Source organism: Drosophila takahashii, chromosome 2R (genome assembly GCF_030179915.1).
Source record: "Drosophila takahashii strain IR98-3 E-12201 chromosome 2R, DtakHiC1v2, whole genome shotgun sequence".
In the NCBI taxonomy this organism is placed as follows: Eukaryota; Metazoa; Arthropoda; class Insecta; order Diptera; family Drosophilidae; genus Drosophila; species Drosophila takahashii.
The window spans coordinates 28,233,623-28,250,433 of NC_091679.1; the positions used below are offsets into that span (position 1 = coordinate 28,233,623).

The 16,811-nt window shown below is 38.3% G+C and overlaps 2 protein-coding genes and 16 non-coding genes across 19 annotated transcripts in view; 11 read left to right on the forward strand and 7 right to left on the reverse strand.

Annotated features, from left to right (window-relative positions):
* The window catches only part of EcR (Ecdysone receptor), an 87,222-nt gene extending 77,521 nt beyond the window's left edge, over positions 1–9,701 (reverse strand). The window contains exons 1-2 of the mRNA XM_070213690.1: positions 9,654–9,701; positions 1,268–1,297 (exon numbers count right to left, since the gene is read on the reverse strand). The gene's annotated coding sequence lies outside the window, so the exon portion shown is untranslated. The remainder of the gene's footprint in view (positions 1–1,267; positions 1,298–9,653) is intronic.
* On the forward strand, positions 1,695–1,767 carry TRNAR-ACG (transfer RNA arginine (anticodon ACG)). Its single transcript has one exon. It is a non-coding gene; the product is annotated as a tRNA-Arg (tRNA).
* Positions 2,315–2,387, forward strand: TRNAR-ACG (transfer RNA arginine (anticodon ACG)). The gene has a single exon. It is a non-coding gene; the product is annotated as a tRNA-Arg (tRNA).
* Positions 2,481–2,554, reverse strand: TRNAN-GUU (transfer RNA asparagine (anticodon GUU)). The gene has a single exon. It is a non-coding gene; the product is annotated as a tRNA-Asn (tRNA).
* Positions 2,653–2,726, forward strand: TRNAN-GUU (transfer RNA asparagine (anticodon GUU)). Its single transcript has one exon. It is a non-coding gene; the product is annotated as a tRNA-Asn (tRNA).
* Positions 3,026–3,099, forward strand: TRNAN-GUU (transfer RNA asparagine (anticodon GUU)). Its single transcript has one exon. It is a non-coding gene; the product is annotated as a tRNA-Asn (tRNA).
* On the forward strand, positions 3,346–16,482 carry Cyp6w1 (Cytochrome P450 6w1). 2 transcript variants are annotated; one of them, XM_017147699.3, is made up of 3 exons: positions 3,346–3,522; positions 14,541–15,114; positions 15,233–16,482. In XM_017147699.3, exons 2-3 carry the CDS (start codon positions 14,653–14,655, stop codon positions 16,292–16,294), a joined length of 1,524 nt encoding a protein of 507 aa, XP_017003188.2. In that variant the 5' UTR covers positions 3,346–3,522; positions 14,541–14,652; the 3' UTR covers positions 16,295–16,482. The 2 variants fall into 2 exon arrangements, with proteins under 2 accessions (XP_017003188.2, XP_070069793.1); XM_070213692.1 differs by having other exon boundaries at positions 14,713–15,114.
* Positions 3,732–3,805, reverse strand: TRNAI-AAU (transfer RNA isoleucine (anticodon AAU)). The gene has a single exon. It is a non-coding gene; the product is annotated as a tRNA-Ile (tRNA).
* Positions 4,166–4,238, reverse strand: TRNAK-CUU (transfer RNA lysine (anticodon CUU)). The gene has a single exon. It is a non-coding gene; the product is annotated as a tRNA-Lys (tRNA).
* TRNAK-CUU (transfer RNA lysine (anticodon CUU)) lies at positions 7,421–7,493 on the forward strand. Its single transcript has one exon. It is a non-coding gene; the product is annotated as a tRNA-Lys (tRNA).
* On the forward strand, positions 8,356–8,428 carry TRNAK-CUU (transfer RNA lysine (anticodon CUU)). Its single transcript has one exon. It is a non-coding gene; the product is annotated as a tRNA-Lys (tRNA).
* Positions 8,873–8,945, forward strand: TRNAK-CUU (transfer RNA lysine (anticodon CUU)). Its single transcript has one exon. It is a non-coding gene; the product is annotated as a tRNA-Lys (tRNA).
* Positions 9,333–9,406, reverse strand: TRNAI-AAU (transfer RNA isoleucine (anticodon AAU)). The gene has a single exon. It is a non-coding gene; the product is annotated as a tRNA-Ile (tRNA).
* Positions 9,504–9,577, reverse strand: TRNAI-AAU (transfer RNA isoleucine (anticodon AAU)). Its single transcript has one exon. It is a non-coding gene; the product is annotated as a tRNA-Ile (tRNA).
* TRNAR-ACG (transfer RNA arginine (anticodon ACG)) lies at positions 12,491–12,563 on the forward strand. Its single transcript has one exon. It is a non-coding gene; the product is annotated as a tRNA-Arg (tRNA).
* Positions 12,711–12,783, forward strand: TRNAR-ACG (transfer RNA arginine (anticodon ACG)). The gene has a single exon. It is a non-coding gene; the product is annotated as a tRNA-Arg (tRNA).
* On the reverse strand, positions 13,260–13,332 carry TRNAK-CUU (transfer RNA lysine (anticodon CUU)). Its single transcript has one exon. It is a non-coding gene; the product is annotated as a tRNA-Lys (tRNA).
* Positions 13,451–13,523, forward strand: TRNAR-ACG (transfer RNA arginine (anticodon ACG)). The gene has a single exon. It is a non-coding gene; the product is annotated as a tRNA-Arg (tRNA).
* Positions 16,483–16,811: the final 329 nt, after the last annotated feature.

Sequence of the window (16,811 nt, forward strand, 5' to 3'; positions counted from 1 at the left end):
TTTCCTATATTTAATATACTCGATATTTTAAGTCAGTTTATTAAATATTATTTAATATAGCAGATTTTAATAACAATAATTCCATACGTATTTCGAAACCGTGAATGAGAACTTTCGACTTTTCACATGGTAGTTTGAAAGGGACGGAGGAGAAGGTGGAGGCGAAGAGAGTTCCGAAAGTACACCCAATTGCGATGACGTAAATTGCCGACCGATGCCGATGAACAGAACTTGCTCTTGCACTTGGCGGCGGCTGCATCAGCTCTTCTGCGCTCTTTTCGGCGGCGAGACAACTACAAGTACTATAGTACTGTATACTTTGATGGAAGATGGCAGAGCGGAGCGGCCTATTTCTCAATGCATATTTATTTTTGGCAGCGACGGCTGCACTCACATTCACCGTCCTTTCTCCGCCTCGCTTTTATTTTCGTTTTTGTTTGGGCTTTTTGGTTTTGGTTCGTTTTCATTTGTTTTAGGGCGTTGTACAATTGAGCGGATATATCATGTGACAATGAGTGGCGGGGGTTCGGTATTGAGTGGTGTCATGAAGGGCATCATATTTAGACTAGCGCAAATAAAGCGTTTAGGTAGGTCAAAGCCAGTAATTGAATGCTTTTTGGGTGATTTTTAAACATTAGTTCTTGGCACTTAATAAAAAGGTATTAATTATATTTTCTAGGGAACATTTTCTTGGTGATCTATCCCTTTATTTTTCTCATGAAAATGGGAGGATGAAAACGACGGTCAACTACTTAAAAGTTGAAAGCTTACAGGTCAAGACATACAGCTGAGAGTGAAAAACGTCCACACTAAGAGCACTGGGGACTCAGCATGACGATGCCATCTTTGAGCTGCATCCTTGACCCAAACAATGCGCCCATTTGTGGGCCAATGGGCGGCTTTCCTACCCGTCTAACGAAGAAGGAAGTTAAATTGAAATCTAAGAAAGCACTCATTTATGAAAGGAGGCGGCCTGGCAATGACCAAGAGTGCGGTGTCCAGTGAAGGACACTTTTTAACAAAGTGGTGGGTGTATTTATACAGCAAATTACCCCATGGATTCGCGCATAATCTCCACTAATAAAATTTTGTAATATTTTGAATTCATTAGAGTAAGTTTAATTTCCGAACTTAATCCTTAATATTATTCAATTATGAAAAAATCTTCTGTGATCGCGTTTAAGCATTGGAGTTGAGATAAAAGCATGCATGCTCTTGCGATTCTTGGGATGAGTAAAATTAAAAACTTTCGTACATTTACACTTACCTCGAGCAAGTACCGAGCTGGATGTGATGACTGAAAGAAAATAAAATAACAAGTACATTAACAAACGAAACACGCCTTATTGAAATATATACTGATACAAATGAAATATTTGTTATAAAAAAGTAAGTTTGTGTTATAAAAAGTCAATTCAATGTACAGTAGATCAAAAACCGTTTCCAATAATGTTAGCAGTGGAGCCCATTTATTTCAAATTCAATAGCTTGCATAAATTATCACAAATTATAGAGAGCCTCTCAATGATCGTAAACGACTAACAGCTGACAAGTGATATCGAAGTTGGCCCAAAGTGGGGTCGAGTGTCGATCCATTCTAACGGAAAACAAATAAAAGAAACACACAAAGTTAAATAGATTATTATTAGACATACAATCGCTTATAAGGGAAACAAACTCAGCTAATTTTAACCGGTCCTGTGGCGCAATGGATAACGCGTCTGACTACGGATCAGAAGATTCCAGGTTCGACTCCTGGCAGGATCGAAAATACTTTTTTTAATTAAAGAATGTTTTTTATTGTCATTCTTGTTGAAGCTGCAAATTTTAGTTTGTTGGTCAGGGTTTCAAATTTTAACATTGGTGAGCTGTCTTTGGAATTAAACTGTTGGATACCTAATTTATTTTATAAAAGATACTGAATTAAGAGTTTTATTTGTATGTAAATTTAATTTCCCAAAACCCGAATAATTTCCCCGATAATATCTGAGTTTTTGTTCTGGAAGTATTTAAAACGACAAAAAAACCCCGAAAATTCTTATAGATTTTTAAGGAACAGCCCAGCACTACAAAATCAACAGAACCTTATAATTTTTTTCATGTTAATTTTGTGCGTTGGGCATGGGAATTTTTCTACTGAGAAAAGTAAGAAAAGGTTTACAAAATTTTGAAAAACCTAAAGAAATACCTATAGCTTTAAATTTTGTTGTATCTTTTGGATTAAAATATTAATAGAATCGTACCAGCTGATATCATTCGTGCCTGAAAAACATCAAAGTTTTGGATCGCAATATAGGCCAATATGCGACAAGTAGGTCCTGTGGCGCAATGGATAACGCGTCTGACTACGGATCAGAAGATTCCAGGTTCGACTCCTGGCAGGATCGGATGCTTTTTTATTATTTGTATAATTAAATTTTTCAAAATTTTTCGAATTAATAAATTGTAATGCAATTTGCTAGAGCTTAAAAAGAAGGATGCGCCCCCGGGTGGACTCGAACCACCAACCTTTCGGTTAACAGCCGAACGCGCTAACCAATTGCGCCACGGAGGCTTTGGGAGAAAAGTTAAGCCGGATACTTAGATTACCTTTCTAGCTGTTTAAGGAAATCTCTATATTTTGAGTCGCAAAATTTTCGCGCGTTTTCAAGAGCCTCCGTGGCGCAATTGGTTAGCGCGTTCGGCTGTTAACCGAAAGGTTGGTGGTTCGAGTCCACCCGGGGGCGAATACATTCTTTTTTGTTATTTGCAGTGGCTTTTTAAATTTGCTCTTCATGTTTTTAAACCTACCAACATCCCGTTTTATTATTTTGAACCACTTAAATAGTAACTGTTGTCTGTTTATATTTTTTCAAGATCCGACAACGATACAAAATGGTTGCAATATTTTGCAAAATTTTTACTACTTCTAAAAGAAGGAAGAAATGTAATATTATTATGCATTTATACGATACTTATATTTATTATTTAAATAGGTTCATCCTCAGATAATAGCAAACGAATATCTGGCACAACCGTGACATCCGCCTCCGTGGCGCAATTGGTTAGCGCGTTCGGCTGTTAACCGAAAGGTTGGTGGTTCGAGTCCACCCGGGGGCGAATTTTATTTTATTTCATGTGCATTTAACTATTGTTATTTTTTTTACACAAAATCCATTGATTTGTCCCCGTCTTTCTCATTTTTTAAATTTATTGTCACATTTTTTTTACCTTTTGTGCAAGTTAACGATGACTTTTTTTACTTTTTGGGTTTAAAAATGGTACAAAATGAAATGGTAAACAATCTAGTAAACATGATCTGAATTCAAAATAAAATTTCTTCATTCAAGATCGATTTTGCCTTGAATTCTGTGTCTTGAAGTAAAAAATGTATTTATCTTTATTATTCAGGCTATCGATCGAGTCATAAATGCAATACCGCCGGTTACACACAAACAGTGCTTGTTCAGTGGCGTCCTAATTGCAAAAGGGCCTGAGTTTTTCAGAGAAGACAACATTAGTTATTTTTAATTTATCCTTCATGTAAGTAGAACAAAATATTTAAATGTACAAAAAACTTCTTATTCTTGGAGCTCTATTATTTTGATCTTTTGGCAGAGTTTTCCATTTCAAAACTGCAATTATTAACCGTAACTTTAGACAATTACAGGAATAAAATACAGAGCTATTCGTTTCAGTATTGAAAATAAGAACATGATAAAAGACGTACAAAATGTAAACAAAAAAGTTCTTGGCCCATGAGGGGATCGAACCCGCGACCTTCGCGTTATTAGCACGACGCTCTAACCAACTGAGCTAATGGGCCTTGATTGCGATATTCGATTTAAAAGACATCGGTAAACATATGAAAATAAATAATTTAGGACCAAAAAGATAACTCGAATTAAAACAGATATGAATTAAAATGTTGGTTTTAAATTAATACAGACACTTTGGACTTGATTAGATTAGATTTTTTGTCCAGAATGTCTCGACTTAACAGTAAAACTTAATGCAATTTCAATAAATTTGTTTAATAGTACTATTACTTTATTATTATTATTTCTAATATTTGTAAATTATTAATATTTATATTTTATAATTATTTGTATTATTTCTTTCCTACATTAAGAAATATGAAAAGAAATTAATAAAATTATAAAAAATAATAATAAAAATAATAATTCGCCCAACGTGGGGCTCGAACCCACGACCCTGAGATTAAGAGTCTCATGCTCTACCGACTGAGCTAGCCGGGCAACAATTCCAAAAAAAATCGAAACACTTGACTCCAAAACTGGGGCTTTTAACTGCAGTTAATATATTTCTATAAATCTGTCAATATATTTGTTTAGCCTAACCTGCTTTGGGTGACTTCACCGGACTCCAATCTTCTTTTTACTGAGAGTCAACATGATTTTATCGACGGCCTATCTGATTTGTCTTTGGGTCAGATTAACTTTGTGGAGAACAATAAAGACAGGCTCCTAGATTTAATCTTTGTTAATAACGAGACCCTTACAATTGTGCTCCGATGCTCACCCTTCTCCACACCAGAAGATCCTTACCACCCAACCTTGTTGTTGAAAGTTGAGATTAACGCTGAAACTCGTAGTACATCGGCCACACGAGTCAAATGTTTTCGCAGAGCAAATTTCTACAGTTTGAGCCAACATTTGGGTGCCATCGATTGGTCATTATTAAAATCATGTTATGATCTAGAGACCGCAGTGTCAACGTTTTATGAGTTCTTGCATTCGTCGATCAACATTTTCGTCCCAGATGTATCTGTTATTGACTCATCCAAGCCTCCATGGTTTAATAAGCACTTATCTTACCTCAAAAACAAAAAATCAAGGCTATACAAAAAATATCTAAAAACCAACCTCTCCGTAGACCTGGCGAAGTACGTATCGATTCGCTCTGAATTTACTATGGCTGCTAATCAGAGTTATGCTCGCTACATTGCTCAATGTAGAGAAAACATTCGCTCGGATCCAAAACACTTTTATTCCTTTGTGAATTCTAAAAGAAAGTGTAACTGTTATCCCTCATCTCTTCATTATAAAAGCTCTTCTGAATCCTCATCATTAAACATATCTAATCTTTTTGCCAAATTTTTCCAGTCAACCTACTCTCCACAGTCCTATAGCTCCTCGACTCCTTATCCATACCCTCTATCCCACATTAATAATATCTATGTACCATACTTTGAAGTCAAAGACGTTCTGAAAGCCCTTTTGTCTCTTGAGATATCGTTTTCTCCGGGTCCTGATAAGATACCAAGCTGTGTCCTTAGAAACTGTGCCGAAACTTTGTCCTGGCCAATTACTTTTTTATTCAACCAATCTCTGCTTCTTTCTGAATTCCCGAGAATTTGGAGTGAATCTTTCATCATTCCTCTGCATAAAAAAGGCTCAAGATCCGATGTTGAAAACTATCGCGGTATTGCCAAACTCTCTGCTTTACCTAAGCTTTTCGAACAGTTGGTCACCTGCCAACTTCAACATATGTGTACATCCATAATCTCTCCAGCTCAGCATGGTTTTGTTAAGCATCGGTCAACTACTACAAATCTCCTCGAATTCTCTTGTCTCATTCATCGAAGTTTCCTTAAAAAATGCCAAACTGATGTTATTTTTACGGACTTCAGCAAGGCATTTGATTCAGTAAACCATAGCCTTCTCCTTCACAAACTGTCTCTTCTTGGATTTCCACCAATTTTACTAAACTGGATTTTGGCATATCTCTCAAATAGAACTCAACGCGTTCTCTTTAATAATCAATTGTCTTCTGTTGTAAATGTTTTTTCTGGTGTCCCCCAAGGCAGTCACTTAGGTCCACTACTGTTTGTACTCTTTATAAACGATCTTCCAAATGTCATATCTTTCGCCACTACTTTAATGTATGCTGATGATGTAAAAATTTGCCTTTCATACTCCGACCAAATCTCTCACCACCGCCTACAATCGGATCTAAATGAATTACAGTCTTGGTGCTCCATTAACTTGTTACATCTTAACCATGCAAAATGCAAGTCGATGTCTTTTTATCGAACTTCAGCTAATATTCAACCTTACTATCTCGGGAATTGTATTTTGGAACGTATTTCCAAAGTAAATGATCTAGGTGTTTTATTCGACAGCAAATTATGTTTCAAAAGCCACATCTCCGTTACTATTGATCTAAATGAATTACAGTCTTGGTGCTCCATTAACTTGTTACATCTTAACCATGCAAAATGCAAGTCGATGTCTTTTTATCGAACTTCAGCTAATATTCAACCTTACTATCTCGGGAATTGTATTTTGGAACGTATTTCCAAAGTAAATGATCTAGGTGTTTTATTCGACAGCAAATTATGTTTCAAAAGCCACATCTCCGTTACTATTGGTAAAGCTAGGGGGGTTTTAGCCTTCATAAAACGTTGGGCCAAGGAGTTTGACGATCCATACACAACAAAAACTTTGTATGTTTCCATGGTTCGCCCTATTTTGGAATATTGCTCGAGTGTATGGAGCCCTCAATATAATGAACAACAAAAACTAATTGAGTCAGTTCAAAAGCAGTTTCTATTATTCGCTTTGCGTCAGCTAAACTGGGATCCGAATAGACACTTGCCACCCTATGAATCGAGATTAAAATTAATTGATTTACAATCTCTAAAACATCGCAGAATGTGCGGTGGAGTAATTTTTTTTCATAAACTGCTTTTGGGTGAGGTAAATTCCCCGCGTCTCCTGAGCTACATTGACATCGCTGTCCCTTTGAGATTCACTCGAACTTTTCGCCCAATTCACCTGCCAATTTGTAGGTCAAATTTTGCAGTTCATGAGCCCTTTAGGGTTCTTTGTTCAAATTATAATTTATTGTATATTGAAATATCATTGGAAAACTCGATTGAATGTTTATCAGCTAAAATTTACTCCTTTCTTGAGTCTTCGAATAATCTGTACTAATAACCCTGCTTTGTTAAACTCTTATTTAAGTTATATTTATTTAAGTAAATAGTTATGTTAATATAAGTTAGCAGATTTATTGTTAACTATAAACCCCCAATAAAAAAAAAAATAATTATTCATTTTATTCACTTTAATAACATTTTATTCACTTTAATAATTCTTCAAACGAAAACAAAGTTTTTGTTTAAATATTGCGAATAATATACGAATATTTATATTCGTACGAGCACATCAGTTATTTATTGCCGTGAACCCACTTTAATATTTCTTCAAACGAAAACCATGCTTTATTACATAGAAAATGGTATTATATATAATAAATATATATATATATATAATATATATAAAAAATTGCATTATTCTTCATTAAAAATGTTGTCATTTGCTTTAAAAAAATATATGTATGGAATAATTCTGGAACTTCTGAAAGGGTAGGTATGAGTCCGGTGCTGACGATGATATTACTTAAGATAAGCATCGCCCGGCTAGCTCAGTCGGTAGAGCATGAGACTCTTAATCTCAGGGTCGTGGGTTCGAGCCCCACGTTGGGCGAGTTTTTTTGGAAACAATTCCATTCGAATTTTGGTCTAATATTTTTGTACGAATTAAAAAAAATGTTAGTCTTAAAGAATTTGGACGAATACATTATAAAGGTGTTATAGGAAAATTTGGCCTGACATAAAGACATTTCTGTAATATTATTTAAATTTTATGATATGATTTTACCTACAAGCGTTCAATGAACACCGTTCATACTCTTTGGCTTGCCAAAAATAAAAAATATTTGACTTGATATTAAAATTAATCTTTGGAATAAATTGAACTTTATTTTCCTTTCTGCTAGAATGCAAATGCCTTTCTGTCTGGGTTGTAGGGCACAGAAAACCGTCTGCCAGGCTGATTATCTGCGCTGTCGTCACAACTCCCTTGCTTCCTCTGCTGCTCAAGCTCAGCTTCGTCTGTGTTTTTTCTTTTGTTTCCTTTCGCGCATTGTTTCGTTTTAATATTTTATAGCAAATTACTTGGTCTCGGCAGGGCGGGGACCAAGTCGTATTGTCAAGCTCCTCCACTGAAGGCTTGGATCCCCTTGCATTGAGGTAGGCGCGTTATTTTATACATCATTGCTATTCCATTAGAAAGCGGTAAAATGGGCTAAGGCTAGACAATAGGTTCCGTTGCTGCGCAGGGCAGAAAACAATTACCGAGCTCAGGACCATAGAAAGGGAGAGAAAGAACCAATAGGGACAGCAACATTAAATGGGTAGAAAATGGAGCTTCAGATATTATATCAAACAAAGCACCACTCAAAAAATGGTCTAGCCAGCTAAAAATAAATCTGTGCCGGCCGCCACGTGTCTAAAATTTCCGGTACGTTTGCGAGAAATTTTATTTCTTGACCACAAACGGTCACATTGCCCGGCTAGCTCAGTCGGTAGAGCATGAGACTCTTAATCTCAGGGTCGTGGGTTCGAGCCCCACGTTGGGCGACATTATATTTTTTATTTTGTTTTTTAAACACTTTGTTTGTAACAAGAATATATTAGTCCTCTCGCGACTTCTTTCACAGTTGTTTAGCTGTTGTTGGCTAGATTTATTTTTTTATTATTATTATTTTTTAAATCCATAAAAATGGCTAATTTATGGTTATGTTAAAAAATGAATCAACACCAGATTAATCTATTCTAAGTGCATGCAGGATACTTCGAAATGGCGAGAAACAACAGTATTTGTATAATTGTTAGAGCCTAAAAAACCTGCAACACAAAATTTACTAGCTATAATATTTTATGTTTGGAAAACATACCCATTATTTTTTGTTCTAAACTCAGTTTTCACCGAAATGTTTCCGGTTTTTATCAAATAGGTTTGATCTGATATATATATATCTCAGCTCCAGTTGCAGAGAAGTTTTTATGTTGAATGTTTATACAGCCCGGCTAGCTCAGTCGGTAGAGCATGAGACTCTTAATCTCAGGGTCGTGGGTTCGAGCCCCACGTTGGGCGACACTTTTTTCTAATCTAGTTTGAAAACAGTCCTTTACATAAGGGCATCATTGAAAGTTTCCAACAAAAATACGCTGTTTTTGAAATATAAAACGTTGATCAGGGTAAAATATCTTTCTGATCGGTGGACTAATTCCTATAGCGGCATTGGCAATATTAGGGTTAAATATAACCAATTTTTAAGTTAATTAAAATAGTTTTTAATATTTCTGTGTTTATTATTTAATTTTTGTCATTTTATTATATTAAATCTGCCGAGAGCTCTGACCAACGGATCGCGAAAATGGTTTCCATTTTTTTTATGTTGGCGTCCTTTTTTTTGTTACCGATAAAAGTGTAATAGTTCCACTGTAATTTTAAAACTTATTGATAAAAAAAAATACTTTCTGGCCCATGAGGGGATCGAACCCGCGACCTTCGCGTTATTAGCACGACGCTCTAACCAACTGAGCTAATGGGCCACGATGAATTCGGCTGATTATAAGAAACTTGATAAACATAGAGAAATCATATAAAAAAAAAAGATTTTAAGGATTAAAATAAAAAAAAATTGATTGTTGGCCCATGAGGGGATCGAACCCGCGACCTTCGCGTTATTAGCACGACGCTCTAACCAGCTGAGCTAATGGGCCCATGCGAAACTGGCTTACAAAAGGTCCAGTTGCCGTGAACTCACGGCAGATCTAAGAATTATGTTTTTTAACTTACCTCTATAATTTTGTTGATATACTGACTCCTTATGTGAATTACTTTCTTATTATTGCACTTTGATCCGATCGCATACTCATGGAGTTATCACTGAAATGAAGAGGACAAGAGCTTTGTGAAAATCGGAAGACAACCAAGTAGCTTTTTAGAGGCCGGAAAACGCATCAATGAAACGTGTTTTCACACACGACCCGAAGGCAGAGGATGAGAGAACCAATGAAAAAGTAAAAAAAAGTGAGACAGAGGCAGAAAAAAGATAATGAGAAGAATGTATGCCGCGTAGATACAAAATAAAGCGATATGAGGGCTCTGTGATGGAACGAACCGACGCAATAAGTTCTCTGTGGTGTAGGTTAGGGTGAGCAGCTCCCCCACTCGCATGCACAGGGGAGCAGACATTGGAGGTGGGGGTAGAACTTCAATAGGCCTTCCCGTCCGACAACTTGCAATTGTCGAAGAATGAGCGTAGAAACAGGCAGACGGCGCAAAAGGCTGCAAGAGATGGCAAGCTAAAATCGTTGTAGAATTGCAATGCAGAGGAGGCCGGATGGCGGATGGGATGGCGGACGGACAGGCAGGCATTCAGTCTGATGTCAGGGGCATGAAGTTGCAATGAAAATGAAATTGCAAGCGGCCGAAAGACAGGCGGGATATTTATAAAAGACTGCATCGGTGTGAGCGCCGCGCATTTAGTTGCCAGTGTCTGGTTCTACTACATTCTATGTGGCAGTTTTTAGATATGTATCTGCGAGATACATTTCAGACAGGCGAAGCGCGCGTCGAAAACTCTGCCTCAGCACCATTCTCTGTGCTATTTTCGCTTTCAACGAATGTCCGCTGAAGAGTCTTGTGGCGGAGTTGCAACCCAAAATGGACGACGTTGTTTCTCGGCCTACCAGACTTGTTTTCCGTATCCCCACTCTGCAGGTTAATGGGGCCAAAAAGGCTAGAAGACTCTTTTTCAGAAAAGTTTTCTTTTGAGTTACTGAAGGAGTATAACCCTAAATACAAGTTTCGTTAGAAACAAATCAATTTTAAATAACGCTTGCCTAAATGAATATTTTTAATTTGTCAGTCAAAATCTAAAGAAAGTAATTGTAACAATGAAATTTCGGGATTTTATTAGTTACAGTGTGTTACAACTTTAACGATAAATGCTTCCAGATCTTATTCCATTTTAAAACGTAATGAAAATGCTCCCTACATAAGGACTCTGACAAAAGGCATAATGATAAAGTTACAAAAATAAATTTTAAGTATTTATTAGTAAATCCAAAAATTGGCTAGAGTGGAGGGTCGTTGAAAAGTATTTAACAGGTTGAAATCGTTTTCGACCTTTTCAGGAACACTATACAAGTTGATCTATCCTTTTCGGCTGTCCGGCGTATAAAAAGTTGGGATAATCTCATGTAGAATCTAGGAATTCTAGAAAAGCATTGCAACGCCCACTCTTACGCCGAAAAATCCCGTAATTCAAATGATATGTAGGTATTGTAATTGTGTTTAAACTTTAAAAAACTTAACATTTATCCAAATTCTTGATATCGAAACTCTCGATGTTAGACCTGCATTAACATTAACAGAATCGCTAAACGAGTTAACCGCGACGCCGGCAGAGGGGCAGCGAGTCTTCTGCGGAGGCCTACAAACACACATAGGGAAGGAGAAGAGAGTTGAGTTATGGAGAGAGAACCGCAAGCACACCAATGCACATACGGGCGAATGTGAGTGGAAAGAAGGAACGGCAGCTAAACAAACGGCCACAACAACAAGAACCAAGCAAGCAAAAGCAACTACGGCCACAAAATAACAAAAAAGAAAAGGATTTTTTTTTTCGGAATTCCGCTTTGTTTTCTCTTCGGGCTTCCAGCCGAAGCAGACGATGAAAACAAAAAAGCATGTGAAAAACAGAATGGGAGAAGCGCCGGAGAGCGAGAATATCAGAGAAAACGGCAAAATCGCGTATTTTTTGTTGATTTACGGCTTTCAAACTGAAACTTACCCGAGCTGAAATTCTCTTTACTTCTGCCACTCTGTGTTGCGATTTTTCATTGCACACTCACTGAAACACACACACCCACGCACAACGACGTTGGTCGGCAATTTAGGCGATTATTCCGATAGTCGTTTTCACACAAAGGTTACGGACCACCACAGCGACTGGCCTCAAAAGGTTTCGGTTTGCCAAACCCCAAAACACGCACTTCGCGTCTGAAGATTGGTCTTTAATTGACTGCCACCAATGGGGCTTTTCGCACTCGGGGAACTGAACACTTCGAAAGTCAACGGCGGACTGAGACTGCGACTGAGACCCACTGATTTTCGCCCTCACTGTGTGCGCTTTGCTCGCTGCCGACGCTGCGCTGGCTCGCTGCAGGCTTCGGTCTTGCAGAGGGGGTGGAGTTGCATTCTCTAAAATGTATTTCGTTCTGAATGCAAACAGCTAGCGAATTACTCTAGTTATAGTTTCTATACATGGGGTAAGTAGACTGTTATGATCGATTTTTGGATTGAAAAATCAGATACAACATTTCTAATAATAATAATAATAATAATAATAATTAATTTATAACTAGTATGTATGAGATTTCCATATTTATAAAAAATATTATAATCTGCGATTATCAGGATGTAAAATAAAATAAACCAAATTGTTTAATTAACATTTGAGTGCGTAAAGATGTTGCGGTCTTAAATAAAAACTGTTAAAATAAAATAAACACACGAAGTTGTAGAGCTTATTTACAGCTTGAAATAAAATGTCGATAAAGAAGTGACGGAGAAGTTTAAAAGCTCCTCACTTTGGTTTGTGTGACTTTGACTTCGAGTTGGCATGTGGTCCTGTGGCGCAATGGATAACGCGTCTGACTACGGATCAGAAGATTCCAGGTTCGACTCCTGGCAGGATCGAATTTTTTAACAATTTTTATTTTTTTCAATTAATAAGCAAGTTAGATTATAAATAAAAAACCAAAAAAAAAACCATCGTTCGATCTTTAATAATTGGGGTGAATAAAATAAGACCAAACTGGCCATTTTGGACACGCTTAAACATGTGGTCCTGTGGCGCAATGGATAACGCGTCTGACTACGGATCAGAAGATTCCAGGTTCGACTCCTGGCAGGATCGGAATACAATTTTTTTATACACAGTTTTTTTTGACTTCAGGTATTTTTTGAAATCGTTATGTCGCGATCATATTAGTGATATGATGAATTATGAAATAGCTTTTAAATTGTGTTTAGGGACTTTTGAGGACCAGGAACAGCGGTTTCCTAATAAATCTCCTGACCATTGATGACCACCATATAACCTTTAAAGTTTTGAGTTAGGGCTAGTAAACAACATTTTTTGACATTTTTTTCATATGAAGTTTTTTGTTTTGGACGACTTTTTGTTGGGTTAATACTAGCCCTTAAGTGAGTTCCCATTTCTGTGGCTGACAGCCTACTTTATATTTAACAAGCGAACGAGAAAACGGCACTTCGAGCAGAGAGAGTGCTTTCCCTCTTAGTTTTTGTTTCTCGTGATAAGCATAGCTTGTTAAACGAATTAATATAACCAAAATTTATCAAATAACAAAAAAATTGCTAAAAAGTGATTTTCGCCCAACGTGGGGCTCGAACCCACGACCCTGAGATTAAGAGTCTCATGCTCTACCGACTGAGCTAGCCGGGCTGTATCAAAACACTCGTCAATGACTTATTTAAGCTAATGGGAGTGCGGTTCTGAAGAAGCTTTTCTCATTACGGCAAAGAGATAATGTTGACGACTTTTGGACCGATTGTTCTAACACGGTCCTGTGGCGCAATGGATAACGCGTCTGACTACGGATCAGAAGATTCCAGGTTCGACTCCTGGCAGGATCGAGAAGTCTATTTTTTTTATAAGCTATACAAACTTATTTTGGATTTCCGAGATCAATATTTTCATTCAGCGTTTAAAATCAATATAAAAGCTAGCTGAAGCAATAGTTTATCTTTTATTTTGTATAAAGCTGAAACAGCAACCGGATTTTTGTCATTAATTGGATAAGTAAATAGTAACCGCATTTATGTTTATTGTAATGCATATCTAATTTGTTAACATATAAACATCGACTTCCTAGATAAAGTCTGAATTACCTCCTTCCTCCTGTAAAGTTTGATAACTCGTACCAGTTCCCAACGAAAGCCAAACAACTATTAATCAAAATAAAAATAAGTATATCCCTGATAACACAGACTAGCAAAAACACTCAATTCAGTTCGTTTGGACTCCGGTTATACCGGTCAGGGGTGTTCCCTCAACGCGTGCTTCAGTCTAACAACACACGCTGACTCGTTCAAACAAAATCGGAATTCGCATCGGCTTAATTCGCTATTCATTCAAATTTTTGCATAGTCATGAGGCCTAAGCGAAATAGTGTCGGCAATTTTCGCCTAGTCAAACATTGAATGGCGTTTTAAACACTCTTATCATTGGTTGGGGTGTGTAAACACAGAAAGAAATTGGATTTTATTTCGATTATGGAAAAGGACTTACTTTCAGAAAATATTTGGGTCTTATGTGTGTTCAATGTATATTTATCTTATATTTTGTCATCTCACATAGCTTTAAAAAAATATTTCTAATAGTTCGTCAGTATTGGGTGTTTTCAACAAAGTACGTGGCATTATTAAGCAACAAAGGATTTTAATTTAAATTTAACTCAAAATAATCTGTAAATAAAAAACAAGCTATTTAAACAAAAATGTTATTTAAAAACATAAAGATATTTCTTAAGTTAGTCGTGCCGTTTTAGAGGTGTTCTTAAAATAAAATAAATATACACCTATTTTTTTTGAGTGCTTCAAGAGTGCGCATTCTCGATAAGCGTATTATAGCATCTAAGTTCTGCCTTTTAGCCCTATATTATATGGATCAGCTGCTGCCTCCGGAAAAGCTTTGGCGATCACTTAAAAGCTGCCCACGGAGAGGCGATAGCAATAGTGGCTCCCTGCATTCGAAGCTTCCAACATGTCTAACGAGCTACTGCTACTGCTCGCCACCCTATCGATCGTTTTCTATATCTGGCAGAGACGGGTCTTCGCCTTTTGGAAGCGCCATGGGGTGAACTACATCCGCCCAGTGCCCCTTCTGGGCTGCACCCGCGAGTTTCTGACCGCTCGAGTCCCGTTCTTCGAGCAGATCCGCAAGTTCCATGAGGCACCCGGCTTCGAGAACGCCCCCTTCGTTGGTGTTTTCATGGCCTATCGTCCGGCCTTGGTGATTCGCGATCTCGACCTGGTCAAGACGGTGATGATCAAGAAGTTCCAGTACTTTAACAATCGTGTGCTGCAAACGGATCCGCATAACGATGCCCTTGGCTTCAACAACCTATTCTTTGCCCGCAGTCCAGAGTGGAGGGAGCTGCGCACCAAGATATCGCCAGCCTTTACCACGGGCAAGATCAAGCAGATGTATCCTCTGATGGTGAAGGTGAGTGAAAGAGAGATTCATAAAGTATTCAATTCCAAAATGGTTGTGTTTTACAACTGATAAGTGAATAATTTTTGCCACCTTTGTTCCGAAATAAAAACCATAATTCTTTCCGTAGATTGGAAAGAATCTGGAAGACAGCGCGGAACGCCTGGGCAGTGGATCGAACGTCCAGGTCAAGGATCTGTGCGCCCGCTTCACCACCGACCTGATAGCCACCATAGCGTTCGGCTTGGAGGCCAACGCTCTGCAAAACGCAAAGAGCGAATTCTTCTATCACAACAAGGCCATCTTTGCGGTGACCTTGGGAAGGGCCATTGACTTTGCTATCATTTTCATGCTGCCCGCTCTGGCGACGCTGGCCCGCGTAAAACTCTTCTCCAAGGAAACCACCAAGTTTATCCGCACCAGCATCAACTACGTCCTGACGGAACGCGAGAGGACCGGTCAGAAGCGGAACGACCTTGTCGATATCCTGCTGGCTTTCAAGCGCGAGGCTGCCGCCAATCCGGAGAAGTCGCAAAAGGCGCTCGATCTGGACTACTTGGTGGCCCAGGCGGCCATTTTCCAGACAGCCGGCTACGAAACCAGCTCCTCCACAATGACGCTGGCCCTTTACGAGCTGGCCAGGCGAGAGGATCTGCAGGAGCGCCTGAGGCAGGAAATCAGCGACTTTTTCGGCGACGAGGATCATGTCAGCTACGAGCGAATTCAGGAGATGCCCTACCTATCGCAGGTGGTCAACGAGACACTGCGCAAGTACCCGATCGTCGGCTACGTTGAACGCGAATGCTCGCAGCCGGCGGAGGGTGAACGCTTCACCCTCGAACCGTTCCACAACATGGAGCTGCCGCATGGAACGTCCATCTACATGTCCACTCTGGCCATCCATCGCGATCCGAAGTACTGGCCAGAGCCAAAGGAGTTCGATCCGGAGCGCTTCAATCCGGCCAACCGTGACAAGCTCAACATGGACGCCTATATGCCGTTTGGTGTGGGTCCCCGCAATTGCATCGGCATGCGATTGGGTCTGCTTCAGTCAAAACTGGGCCTGGTGCACCTGTTGCGTAACCATCGGGTACACACGTGCGACCAGACCGTTAAGGAGATCGAGTGGGCTGCCACCAGCCCGGTCCTTGCGTCCAAGAACGAAATTGTCCTTCGTCTGGAAAAGGTTTAAGTTCAGTGGACAAGGTTGATCTACTGCGTAGGTGAAATGTAAATGTTGTTGAAATATTTTTAAATATAAAAGAAACTGCATTCCAAAGAAGAATCGCTTTACAATCGTGCTAACAGCTCATTAAGAATTTAACCGAATCAAACCAAAATCTTTTGGAGATGATTGTTTTTGTAAAACCCTCTACTATTGTTATTATTTTTATAGCTAAGTACTTGTTAAGTACTTTATATAATTTAATTATTGTTGTTTGTACTTATTCTGGTTCAGGTAACTGTCTTTGAAGTTATAATATTCTTATATTAAGATAATATTCATATTCAACCAACGGTTATAAAATGTAGGGCGTTTCAAAAGAAACATAATATGACAGTAGAATTGTGATGTGGTAATATTTTGGTATACCAGAATAAAATAAATATACTTACATATGTATAAGTTACAATAAAAATGCTTACTTATAAAAAAGATTTACCGTTTTTAATACGACCTTCTAGTTTTCATGGTTTAATGAAATGAT

What these genes read in the sequence shown, in the direction of transcription:
- Cyp6w1 (XM_017147699.3), top strand. Translation starts at nt 14,653, where the DNA reads ATGTCTAACGAGCTACTGCTACTGCTCGCCACCCTATCGATCGTTTTC. An exon ending in TGTATCCTCTGATGGTGAAG is followed by an intron (nt 15,115 to 15,232) that starts GTGAGTGAAAGA and finishes TTCTTTCCGTAG; the next exon opens with ATTGGAAAGAATCTGGAAGA.